Below are 13,099 nucleotides of genomic sequence, written 5' to 3'. Positions count from 1 at the left end.
GCAATATAACAAAGAGTGAAAAATTTAAGGGGGTCTGAATACTTTCCGTACCCACTGTATATATATATATATATGAGAAAGGTTCATTTCCACTGTGCTTTGCTAACTGGAATGGAAAGCGTTTGGTTTTTAGTTAAAAGTCCAGTCCTTCTGCTAACACTTTTCAGGTACACAAGAAGTAGAATGACCGAGAGTGTCTATGATTGAAACATCTGAGTAATACGGGTATGATGAAGTGACTGGAAAGCATGGAGGGAGGTAAGAAAAACAGAAGTAAAAGTCCGTGGGAACTAGTGTTCACACAAGTCTCCAGGGCAGGCCACAGCCCCCTCTGGTAGGCCACAGTATATGCACACAGTACACAGCAGAAGCACAGTCACATCAACACTGCTGCTTCAGTGATGGATATCGCTAAAATTAACTAAATAAATTTCCAGAATCACATCTGTTGAGTAGGCACTTACAAAATGACTGGTTGATTTTCATACATAAACTTAAAATTCTTTGGAAATGCAAAAGAGGCTGAAATTGTTATTTTATGATGTAACGGTCTTGAGGCCTACTTTGTTACAGTAATTGAATAGTTTAATTACTGTGTTACAGTAATTTTACCACGGTAAGGGCTGTTTTTAGGCACAATGTATCAATAAATTAATAAATTTTTTATGCTAACAATCATAATAGAAATGATTCCACAAAATAGAGTTCATTAGTCGATCTATATACTCTTAATGGTTACCAAGCAACATTGGCACAAAATATAGAATAGAGCGCAACAGGGACCACTTACTTCTCCAGGATTCTCAGCATTTCCCATTGATTTCCCATCCATAAATTAAACAAATCATCTGCGAGATGAACATTACAACAAGACTGTATACTTTAATGTCTTTTATTAGATGATGAACTACACTTCCCATTAAACCTCCCATGCTGCGAATGATGTGTTTGCCTGTGCAATATGAAACGATTGACTTCTGGTCATTAATTTTAAGTATAAAATGCATTTTACTTAAATTTATAGCGAAATATTCAAATACATACAAAAAACAAGTAGTTTGAGATGGAAGGAAGGCATTCTTAATTATGTCATTTACAATTTTAAGCTTTTACAATGCTACACGGGTACAGGAGGACACTGCTGAGCTCTTTTGGCATGGTTCTTGTTTTATTTATAGCAACAGTTACTTGTGATTGATAGATTGGTTTTCAGAATTTCTCCCAAGGATGATCTCTTTTTCAAGTTGTTGGAACACATGTTAGGGCTGTTATAAAAGCCCCTATGGTCTCCTACATTATGGGGACCAAATATACCAAAATATTATTGTTCCCCATGAGGAAATAAGCTTACAAATCAAATACTTTTTTATTTTTATTTTATTCTAATAGCAGAAAGTTTTCTATGAGAGGTAGGTTTAGGGGTAGGGAAAGTGGATAGAAAATACAGTTTGTACAGTATTAAAATCATTACGTCTATTCTTGTGTGTGTTAGCCATCTGTTAGCCATACACACACTCTGTTTAGCTATAAATGAATGTGATATAATGGCAGCCATTATAGCCTCCTCTGCAGTCATCAGTGTTTCAATCCATTTTGTCTCTCTGTCTGCAGTATACAGAGGAGTTTGTGAGTGGGCTGCAGACTCAGTTGGAACAGTCTCGTCTACAGGAGGCAGAATTACTCAGTGCTCTGAAAGAAATGCAGGACAAAGTGCTCGATCTGGAAAAGGTGTGTGCATGTGTGTCTTTGACTCTTCAATAAAAATGTTAATGTATGAAATGAAGGTTTTTGCTTCAGTGGTGATGATTAGATCAGTGGTGATGATACGGCTCATACGCCTTGTGCACATACAAATGATAAGTGAAACTATTATTTACAAATGACTAGTAGAAAACTATATTCTATCAAAGCTTTTACTAAATGATGCTGAAGTATAGTACTTAATGGAATATTGTCTGTGTGCTGTAGAGGAACAACTCTCTCCCTGATGAAATCAATGTAGCTCAGCTGCAGGATGAGCTGAAGCTGGTGAAACTGAGAGAGCAGGAGACTCTGCGCTCCTTCAGAGAGATGCAAGAGGCCGTTACTGATCTCAACCACTGCTGGCAGGTGCAGAATCTCTATACAACCCTACTGAACTCAATTGTTGTGGCATTCGTATTAAAAATCATGGATGAAAAATGGATCTAGAAAATTCCTTTATGCGGCAAGATACTTTGTTGGACCCTCTACTGGTCCACAAATCTAATTCTTTGCAAATGTAATTTTCTATCACAGCATCATACGTCTCGTGGAGGAGGAGGCCATTGGAAGGAGTCTCCTAAAAAGAATGCGTTGAATGAGCTACAGGACAAACTGATGAGTCTGAGACTGCGAGAGGCTCAGGGTCAAGCTGAACTCAAAGAGGTCAAATTTAAAAACCTGGAGCTAGAGAGCCAGGTTAGAACTACAATATCTGTATCAGTGTTATTTTAGTATCATTGATATACCATTACATTTTTTTTTTATATAAACAATTTTTTTAAATATAGTATTTATTCATTTTTATTTATTCATTTTAGTTTTGGTTATTTTAGTGCGTCAACTTCAAAATTGAGACTTGCCGACTAGCTGAAATATAAGTTTAAAAGCCACAGTTCTCTTGAAACAAATTAGTGTGTACTCTAACTTATCATGCATGCATACTTATTTGTACATAAAACTTCTATGTGAATATTTTCTAGGGGTGTTCTCGTAATTGTGTCTACGATGCATCGCGATGCGGACATGGACGATTCTGCATCGATGCAATAATAGACCATAATCGATTATAGCCTACTGATGTCATTCGCATACGCGTTTGTCACACTAGCTTAAAATGGTAGAGGGAAGCAAAACACGAGTATTAGATGCACGAAACTCCCGCACTGACAGACTTTCACGTGCACTTTGTGTTTTTTGTCCTGAAGCTCACGGCTGTGGTTAAACGCACTTGCATCTCCGAATACTTTTATGATACGAAATTGATGTAAACATAGTTATGTTTTCAGAACAGGGCAAAACATATGATATGTCGAAATAGATCTGTGCGTTAGTGTGAATGCAGCATATCAATGCTGCCACTGTCTATGATGTCATCAGTAATAATTAGCAGTAGTGCTGAGGAAAAAAGAAAAACCTATAACTATGATGTCTGTAAACATTCGGATACTGTAAACTTTCTCAGATACTAGGGATGTTCATTTTGGTTATTTTTCCTAACCGACGCTCGTTAACCGATTATTAACCGTTAACCGACAAGATTATTTTAAATTCGAATTTAATTAAATTAGAAAGGATACGTGTCTGTGACCCGTTAAAAAATACTAACATTTGTTTCCCGGGGTTTAATTTTACATGCGCAAAAAGCAGCAAACAACAGAGTTATAATATTTGTAAACATTTCGTGTCGGCATTAGGCCTATTTCTGAATGAAATAATAAAATGCGACTTAGACGCGACTTAAGGTTTTTTTTTTTTTCATATAAAAAAAGCAATTTTTTTTATACGCATAGCGTATTTCAACCATGCAGCAAACCTTTTTAAATATTTTGATAAATTACTAAAAAAAAAATTTTTTTAAAAATGACTTTTTAAACCGTTTAACTGATTGTATTAATCGGTCAAAATTCTTCATGGTCGGTTAACGGTTAACGGCATCCGTTCATAAAATGAACATCCCTATCAGAGACTGAAAGTACTTTTTGTTTATCACTTAAAATTGTCTTTTTCCCCCTTTATTACTTTATATTTGCTTGTATGTTTTGAAGCTATATTTAGTTGGTTAAATTCTTAACAATTGTTTTGATTTATTATTAATTTGTAATTGTTTAAAAAAATTAGCCTGCTTATATAATTTAATAAAAATGCAAAAAAAAAAAAAAATTGGTATAAAATTGATATGAAAATGTAGCCATGTACCTTAATATTGAAAATTGAGGATGTGACAAATTGTGATGCAACGTGATATCGAATTGAATTGAATCGTTGACATGATAATCGCAATCGAATTGTGAAACCAGTGACGATTCGCACCTCTAATATTTTCACGCATAAATCATGATGCATTTGTAAGTTTGCCCTTAAGTTTGTTTGTTGTTTTCCTCAAAATTTAAGATAAAGTTTAGCAACCAAACAACTTCACCTTCTCACACATTTCTCTCTGTTTCCACAGAACCAGATCAACTGTAAACTAGTTATCAGACATGAGCAAGAGAGCACTGGCCTGCAGGAGAGACTTCAGAATGCTCTTTCCCACAACAAAACGCTACAAAGCCAGCTCAACGAAATTAAAAGAAAGATGGCTGAGTCTGACTGCAAGGTGCAGTGCATTCACAGTCATACAATACAGGAAGAACAGATAACTGAATATTCAGTGAGATAAACAGTAAATGGGATGTGTCATATACTGTATCAATACCATATCGGTTATTGGCTAACATAAGACTTTACAGGAAAATACTGTTTCATTTTTTTCTATTTCAAAGTGAAGACATTTTTTTTCAGTGTGGTCTTTCAATTTAATAAGAAAATCCCATACATTAAAAAATAAAAAATTTTCATGCTTTACATTTTGTTTATTTAGACAAAATAGTCTAAAATGTTGAATATATGCCATTTATCTTTCATCAGACATTGGGCATAGACAAATAATTACCACCTTATCGGTATTAGGCAGAATTTTAATATCAGTGCATCCCTAATTAAAAGGCATAGTAAGACTACAACCGAATTTGGGTTTATAGATTAATGCATGAATTAGAATGTAGAATTTTTTTAGAAAAACTTTTGAATTCTAAAAGTAATTTTGCTACCTTTCTTTCAGAGCAAAGAAGAGGTGATGGCAGTCCGTCTAAGAGAAGCTGACAGCATGGCCGCTATGGCTGAACTCCGGCAAAAGATAGCCGAGCTAGAAATACAGGTGAGAAATACAGGCCATTGCGACATTATCCGTGTCTGTTTAACATGTTTAGAAAACTTCATAAAAGTTCTGCCAACCACTATATCAGTATAATTAAATGTAAGTGTATGTATTGCCTGCAGAAAGAGGAGGGATTGATCCAAGGCCAGCTGAACCACTCAGACTCCAGACAGTATATAACTCAACTGAGAGAGCAGATCGCTGAACTCAAGAATGTGGTGAGGTTGTCACAAACAAACACTCACGTACACACACTAGAGTGCAAGTTCAGCTGCTATCTGTCACAATCTTTGCATATGTGATCAGAAAAAAGTCCAACCCACACTATTTTCGGTAAAAAGACGTGATCCCATGATCCCAAGTTACTACACAAACCTGGCTTCTCCTCTTCTTAAAATGTAATTTATGCCAGTTAGTATGGCTTTTTATATATTTTATAATCTAAATTTTCCTGTCTGCACTTTGTCACTGTTCTTATTAGCGATTACCTTTGTACAGTTTTAAAGTGGTATTGTAGAGCTTTTCTTGGCATTAGGGACCCTCCCTAACCACAATAAAAACCACTCGAAAATCTTTTTCCCCATTCCCCCCATATGCCCTCACACACACAGACGGCTTTGATGGTTTGATACTGTGGTGCTTACCCACGCACCCAGTCACAGCTCGATCTCACGCACTTCATGTGATGATCTTGCTCATTTGTAGAAAAACCTTTCGTGACAGGGGGTGTGAGAGTGTGTTGACATTTTCTTTCTCTTGTATTTATTTCCCTCCCTTTCACCTCTCTGTTCATGTATCACTCCGTCTCTCATCTCTCGTTTTCATCCCTCTTTGCGTTTTGATTTTGTCATCGTCACTCACGTTTCCTCTCGCTCGATTTCTTTGCTTGTGTCAGTGTTTACATACAAATGTGAAGTGATTATGCTCCAGTTTCATGGTTACTGTAATCACTGAGTTGAGATGCATTGTGGGTGCTTTCAAAGGACGGATTTTACATCAGCGTTTTACATGGGCTCATATTTAGCTACGAAATCAGGTCACCATATGTTCAATAGTGCCAAAGATTTTGGATCGTCTTTGATCAAAACAAAACAACAACTTAAAGAGGCTCCTAATCTAATATAACACAAGATGATAGTGAATTTTAGAGGACTTTTTTTTTTTTACTTTGTACTTCGACAGTATAAAATAACAGATGTTTTAAATAAAAATTGAATATTTTATTAGTAAATATTTTATATGGGGTAAATGTCTCTGTTTTAATGTTGTCATATATATTTGTACTAACTAGCTTATTTTTCATTTACCAAAAAACTATGAGGAGTTGTGATATATCAGTTTCTGTGATATATTGTGTTTGTTAGGGTTGTCAACTACTGAAAATTTGACATATGCAAGTTAATTAATCAAATGATTAATCGCAATTTATCAATCCATATATCAATATTTGCAATCCCCCTAATTATATCTTTCAGAGACATACAGTTACATTATGATGGCAGACAAACACATTGAACAGACATTGCTTTAGGTAGCTAATATATATATATATCATTCTTTGTGCACTATTGCACATCTTGCAGTTTTCAGTATTTCAGCACTGAATGTGTTTTTCGTTAAGATTTGTAAATGTTTAATTAACCATACTTTTAAAAATCTCGGTGATGTCCTAATTCGGAAGTGCCATGCACTGACTTTTTGCTCTGTGGTTTTGGCTGAAACGAGATCAACCAGACAGAGGAAGTGAGAGGTGGGGCTTGTGTAGATGATTGTCTCAGGACGCTTTTCCATTGGTTAACCACAGCCCCTCCCACTCCCACACTCGCAAATTGCTAAAGCACTTATTGGGAAACCCATGACGTTTCCGATCTGAGATTTTAGCATAATACCTGTTTTAGGCTCTCACGAATGTTAGGACACACACACACACACACACACACACACACACACACAAACACACTCACTTATGCTCACTGACTCAGAAGGGAAGATCTGAAATGAGAGCAAAAATTTGTGGTCCATTTCTGTCACGCAAGAAAATCCAGTCTACATGATTCACACACGTCCATAGTCGCGAAACATATTCACCAGTGCACATGCAGATTTAAACATACAAATGGTAGCACAAAAGTTAAATATCAAAAACAGCCTTGTAGTTAGTTGTAGGTAAATAAAATGGATAAATACATTTAATTCCAATTTAAATTAAACTTACTTTAACATGCTTCTTTCAGTGCAAACTTTAATCATATAATTTGTGAATTAATTAATTAATTTCTTTTTTTACCTTTTTCCACTATTTTTGTTTTGCAGGCAAAATATGCACGTAATCTGTCTAACATCAAAGTCTCAGTAAAAACACCTCTTAATCCATTTAATATAAACCACAGCATATTTAACACAGAAATAAGATTGACAAAGTGATCTGGACCACAGTGCATGTTTATAATTTGCTCTTATCTCTCTGATATTCAGTGCTTAAATTCTACATCAGCACATATTAATGATCACCACTTGTTGCTATGGAGACATAACAACCTGTTGCAAGCAGTTTAGTGGAATTACTGTAGCAATTCAAGTGGAAAAAAGGACGGTTAAGCGGGATAAATGTTTGAAGTGTTCCTTTAATGTTAGTGTTTATATTCTACAGAAAACTAAAGAAATTTGATGCTTAGAAAATTAGGGCTGTTGACTGATATTTTTGAATCGATTCAGATTTCTGGTTCTGGAATCGACTCTGGAGTTCCTTACTGTTGTTTTCAGTTCTTTTTCTATTCTTTATAGATTGGAAGAACATGTTCACCTAAGCTCACTGTGACTACATGATGTGAATGCTTACTTCTTTTTAAATTTCCTTAGTATTCTGTTATTATTGTCAGCATCTATTGTCTCTTCATGTAGTACAGAGTGATGCTCAAAACCTTCCATTGTGGGCAGCAGAACCAGACAACAAGCCAGTCTTACAGTTTATTCTTTTTATATACTTTAGACATCTAGAACAAATCTTCGTTTGTGCATCAATGTCTGTATTTTATGTTTTAGTTGCAAAACTTCATTTTAGGAAATTTATCCAAGATGTGGGCTAATCAATATTTGTCAGTTCTATGTTATTCAACATGCAGGATCACAGATTGAAAGAGTGACCAAAAAAAAAAACTCATTGACTTGAGCAAATGAAAGGTAATAATTAGCAATATGCGTTCACACATTGAATGTTTCATGTTACATACCATGACACATAAAAATTGCTGCAATCCTTTTTTTGAACCGATTAATTGAAACAAACCATCCGAAAGAACTTGTTTGCAGAAATAATTCAGACTTCCCATCACTAGTAGCGAGCGACCAAGAGGCAGATGAATGATTAGCTCTATGCAACTGAAAAGTCTATAAATTAGTATCTTTGATGGAATCAATTGCAAAGGTCATCTTCAATTCTTTTTGGAATCGAATCCCAGCCCTACAGAAAATAAATCACAAACTCATGTTATGAACATTTTCAGAATTAATCTTTTTATCAGGTCAAAATTGAGTCTATGTTTTATGATCCATTTTTGCCAATTTTGTTAGTTTTTACTTAAATGTTTTTTAAAGGGATGGTTCACCTAAAAATGAAAATGTGCTGTTCATTTACTCACCCTCGGGCCATCCAAGATGTAGGTGACTTTTTTTCTTCAGTAGAACAGTAAAGAAGTTTTTAGCTGAAACTGTGGTCCTTGGTGATTCATAAAATGCAAGTCAGCAGCTGCACATCTTTGAGAATACAAAAAAGCATATCAGGGAACACAAAATTAATACCTGTGGCTCCTGGCAATACATTGAGGTCTTATGAAGTGAAACAATCTGTCTGTGCAAGAAACTGAACATTATTTACAATATTATTACCTGTAATCCATAGCCTCAGGCAAACAGTCTGGATTGATGTCCGATTTGCGGACAAATCATTCTTTTGAACCGGTTCTTTCTGACTTGAATTTTATGAATCACCAAGGACCAGGTTTCAGCTAAAAATCGTACTGTTTTCCTAAAGAAAAGAAGTCACCTACATCTTAGATGTCCTCAGGGCAAACAGCAAATTTTCATTTTTAGGTGAAATATCCTTTTAAAATCTTGTTGTAGGCCCTTGCAGAAAAAAATTGCAATGTTTTTTTTGAATGCCTACCAGCTATACTAACTTGGTCAATCAGCTGCACTAACTATGTTTTGCTTATGCTGGTCCTTCTACTAGGCAGGCACTGATCCATCATTAATAAAAATGGTCTTTTCTGCAGAGCTGTGCATTTGTAAGAATATTTGCCAGAGTATAGAGATTGTCAACTCCGTTCTCTTAAACATTTTAGATCAGGCGGCTACGTGGACAGCGCTCCAAGTTCCAGAATAGCGGTGGAGGCGTATATCAGGACCTATGTTTGGAAAGCCCAGCATCTGCAGAAGGTGATTACCTCAGTTCGGACGAGGACCCTCTTCAGAGCCACTTGCCTCTAACCTCCCTGTATCCGCACCATTCGTCACCTCATCTGGACAGTCAAGGCAGCACGGACAGCGACGGCGAGGAAAGGAACCCCATTCAAACCCCCTGCCAAGACCCTCTGCCTAACCAGCAGCAGCTTTACCCGGGCATGGTGTGCACCGAAGGACTCGAGAACTGAGATGGCTTGAAATGGTGAGATGGGATGGACAGAGTCCTTTAGGAATAGACTGCACATAATGCACAGATATATGTGACCCTGGACAACAAAACCAGTCATAAGGGTCAATTTTTCGAAATTGAGATTTATACATCATCTGAAAGCTGAATAAATAAGCTTTCCATTGATGTATGGTTTGTTAGGATATGACAATATTTTGAAAATCTGGAATCTGAGGGTGCAAAAAAATCCAAATACTGAGAAAATCGCCTTTAAAGTTGTCCAAATGAAGTTATTAGCAATGCATATTACTAATCAAAAATTACGTTTTGATATATTTACGGTAGGAAATTTACAAAATATCTTCATGGAACATGATCTTTACTTAATATGCTAATGATTTTTGGCATAAAAGAAAAATCAATAATTTTGACCCATACAATGTTTTTTTTGGCTATTACTACAAATATACCCCAGCGACTTAAGACTGGTTTTGTGGTCCAGGGTCACATATAGCGTGAGAGAGAGATTATGTACATTCACCCAGAAGCTGTCAGAGGTAGGGCGGGAAAACGATGCATAGCACGACACTCTCATACTACGCTCTCACTCAAGCTGTGTCTGAAACTTGAAAAACGCACCTTTTCTGGCAGTAAATGAAGCTATGGGGGCACCAAGACATGTCCAAATCCAGTGTTTGCCTTCCATTTGTTCGACTTATAATATCTCCACAATCCTGTGCACTCAGTTTGGTGGTTAGAGATAAAATGACATCTGATAAAGAGATTAGAAATACAATAATTCATAAATGCCCTTTTTTCATGTTTTAAAAAGCTTGAGTTTCTACACCGCATTCTGTAGTCACTAAATATTTGTTTATGTCTAAACTTTACTTGAATTTATTCTAGCTCATTAGATGGGACGTTTGGTGGTCCCTTTAAACAAATGCATGGCAGCTGCCTTCAGTTTCGGACACAGCCTCTGTCTCTTTGTCTTATACTTTCTTTTTGTCAGTGTGTCTGTTGCACAATTCTTAAACGTATTGCATTTCTTCCCAGGACTGAATTTGGAGTTCTGTATAACAAATACCAACATACATACACACACAAACTGTCCTCTTCTCTTGAGTGCCAGAAAGTTTGGTCATTTTTGCCATTTTCTCTTTTCAAAGAAAACAGTATGGCCTTGAAACTACCTCTAATTTAACCAGACACTCACTCAGTCCCTGTGAGCATACCAACTTCTCCAATACAACAGCCATCTGGCTAGAAATGAGGTGACAGAGGAAAGAAAAAGCAAGCAGGATACACACCTTCTGGTACACAAGTTTGCAGCATCCTGTCAAAACATGGGATTGTCTTTGTCACGCTCAGTTGGCGCCTAACGGAGGGACCATCTCTACTGTTTGTTTAGAGGATAGCAGCAGATTTGGTGCCTCTCTCAGCCTGGACGTTCTTCGTTTCTCTGTCTTGTTCCTGTGGAGAGGATGTGCACCTTTTATGTTTATCTCAAATGCAACAGACACTACAATCACTTTAATGGGAGGTGAAGGCCAAAGGAGAGAAAATAGGAATGAACAAAGTCTTATTATATAACGTAATAGGGATGTTAATAGTTACATGCATAGATGAATATTACCGTAGCTCATCCATGTATTTGTGTGTGTTTTATACAAAACAAATAAGAGTGATCAAGCTTTTGGATGGAAAAAAAATCCATTGCAAAAGAAAACTATGTCAACATTGCCAAAAGTTTTTTATGTTAATTGTTTATTTCTTTTATGTTTTTTAAAATAATGTTAATGTACTTCATGCATACAGAGGCCAAACTATTTAATTTATACTATTCTTCTGTGCCAATCCTGAAAAACAGCATGAAGCTGAAACTACAGGGTCTCCAGAAAAGAGAGAACTTTAAAAAAAGGGTAAAGAAAAGAATAACAACTGCTGCTATGACATATCTAGTTCCATTTTTTTTTTTTTTTTTTTTAATATGTTCACAAGGATAACCCCTCTCTCATGTAAAGTAGATCTATAAGTCCAAAATATACTGTGAAGTTATTATTGACTTGACGCTTACAAACAACGAGTTAGCCTAGATTTGTACATTACATAAATACCCTCAAGCAACTATATGATATTGATTTGCATTTCACATTTCAACTGTTAACCATCTTAAGGCAGTTATTGATCCTGATTTTTATGGGTTTGTGCTAAATCTAAAGCAACTTCCTGAAGCATTTGTGAAGACTGTTGCTCTTGGTTGATATTGAAGAAAGTCTTCATTTGTAGAGCTAAAGCTTGCTTGCATTTGACTGAACTATGAAAGGTTTTTCAAACAAACGTAACTACTAAACTAAACTACAGTTCATTGCAAAATAATGTGGGATTTTGTATATACATTATATTATACAAATATTTCATACTTGTAACAGTTTTCTTCCTTTTAATCGAGTTGGGTCACTTAAATTTTTTTTTACCCACAATTTCGTAACCTGTCTTGAAGATTTCCATCTGACTCAGTACTGTCTACGATGCTGTGTTTGTCTGACCACACATGGTACATCAGTGTCATTGCCTTTCCCCACCACTGCCTCATTTTGCTAAAGCTTGTCAGTCGTTGCATTTATCAGACATTTTACATGTTTACATGACTTTCCGAGAACAATACATTGTCGACATTTGCACCATTTACTGGTTATTGACCCAAAAACCAGTGAGAAGCTGCTCGCAGTCATGTCTTTGACAGTATGATGCATTACAAGACATTGGAGTTTTGGGGAGAAGTATTTACAGTATGTGCTGAATATGTCATGAAAACCATTTAAGTGTGTTCATAAAGCATATCTTCTTTTGAGTGGTTGTAAGTTCTCAAGGTTTCCTGGGGTTGCTGTTTTAACGTACCACAGTGTTATAATGACTGATGCAAAATTGTTTATTAATGGTTTGTGTCGAATCGCTTGCTGTAGAATTGATATTTTTCCCTTGATCAAACCTATAATGCCCCTTGCACTGATAAAAAAAATTTTTTATGTACCTGTTATACCTGAAAAAAAAAAGAAAAATTGACATAGACTAAGAAATAACAGTGTGAATTAGACCAATAATGATATTTTATGCAAATGGACTTGAGATTTTATGCAGAGATATTATGCTCTTTTACAAAGTCTTGATTTTGTTTTGGGGGTGTACTAGAACAGGCTCTCATACTAGGTTGTTCGAAAAATAAATTTTTCACATATTTTACATTATTACAGTTGGGTCGTTCTTGAACAATTCGTCATTTTGAACGTATCTTTAATGTGACTCGGGAAGAACGAGTCGTCTCGGGGAGTGATTCGTTCAGTCGCGCATGCGCAACATCCTATAGGTTCTGTACACAGTCTATGGTTCTGTATTGGAATTAGTCAAGTAGTTCACCTGTTTCCAGTCTTCGAGTTTTCCGAATCGTTCGTTCATCACGTGACAGCCCCATAAGCTTAACCAATGCAGTCTGAGCCGGAAAGAGAATTGATTAGTTCATCTCTCGAGTC

The 13,099-nt window shown here is 36.0% G+C and overlaps 1 protein-coding gene across 3 annotated transcripts in view; it reads left to right on the top strand.

The window, feature by feature from the left end:
- The window catches only part of LOC107692153 (EVI5-like protein), a 43,630-nt gene extending 30,885 nt beyond the window's left edge, over window positions 1-12,745 (top strand). For 2 of the 3 annotated variants that reach the window (XM_016491102.1, XM_016491100.1), the window contains 8 exons: window positions 1,612-1,728; window positions 1,969-2,109; window positions 2,278-2,439; window positions 4,193-4,339; window positions 4,844-4,939; window positions 5,062-5,157; window positions 9,280-9,602; window positions 10,626-12,745. In XM_016491102.1, the coding sequence (XP_016346588.1) occupies window positions 1,612-1,728; window positions 1,969-2,109; window positions 2,278-2,439; window positions 4,193-4,339; window positions 4,844-4,939; window positions 5,062-5,157; window positions 9,280-9,588 (1,068 nt within the window). In that variant the 3' untranslated portion in view covers window positions 9,589-9,602; window positions 10,626-12,745. The remainder of the gene's footprint in view (window positions 1-1,611; window positions 1,729-1,968; window positions 2,110-2,277; window positions 2,440-4,192; window positions 4,340-4,843; window positions 4,940-5,061; window positions 5,158-9,279; window positions 9,603-10,625) is intronic. The other variant, XM_016491101.1, reaches the window with a different exon arrangement.
- Window positions 12,746-13,099: the final 354 nt, after the last annotated feature.

The sequence above is a fragment of the Sinocyclocheilus anshuiensis genome, unplaced genomic scaffold, assembly GCF_001515605.1.
Source record: "Sinocyclocheilus anshuiensis isolate Anshui unplaced genomic scaffold, SAMN03320099.WGS_v1.1 scaffold322, whole genome shotgun sequence".
Taxonomy (NCBI): Eukaryota; Metazoa; Chordata; class Actinopteri; order Cypriniformes; family Cyprinidae; genus Sinocyclocheilus; species Sinocyclocheilus anshuiensis.
Note: the sequence above shows the minus strand (reverse complement) of the source record. Positions and strands in the feature narration are given on the sequence as shown.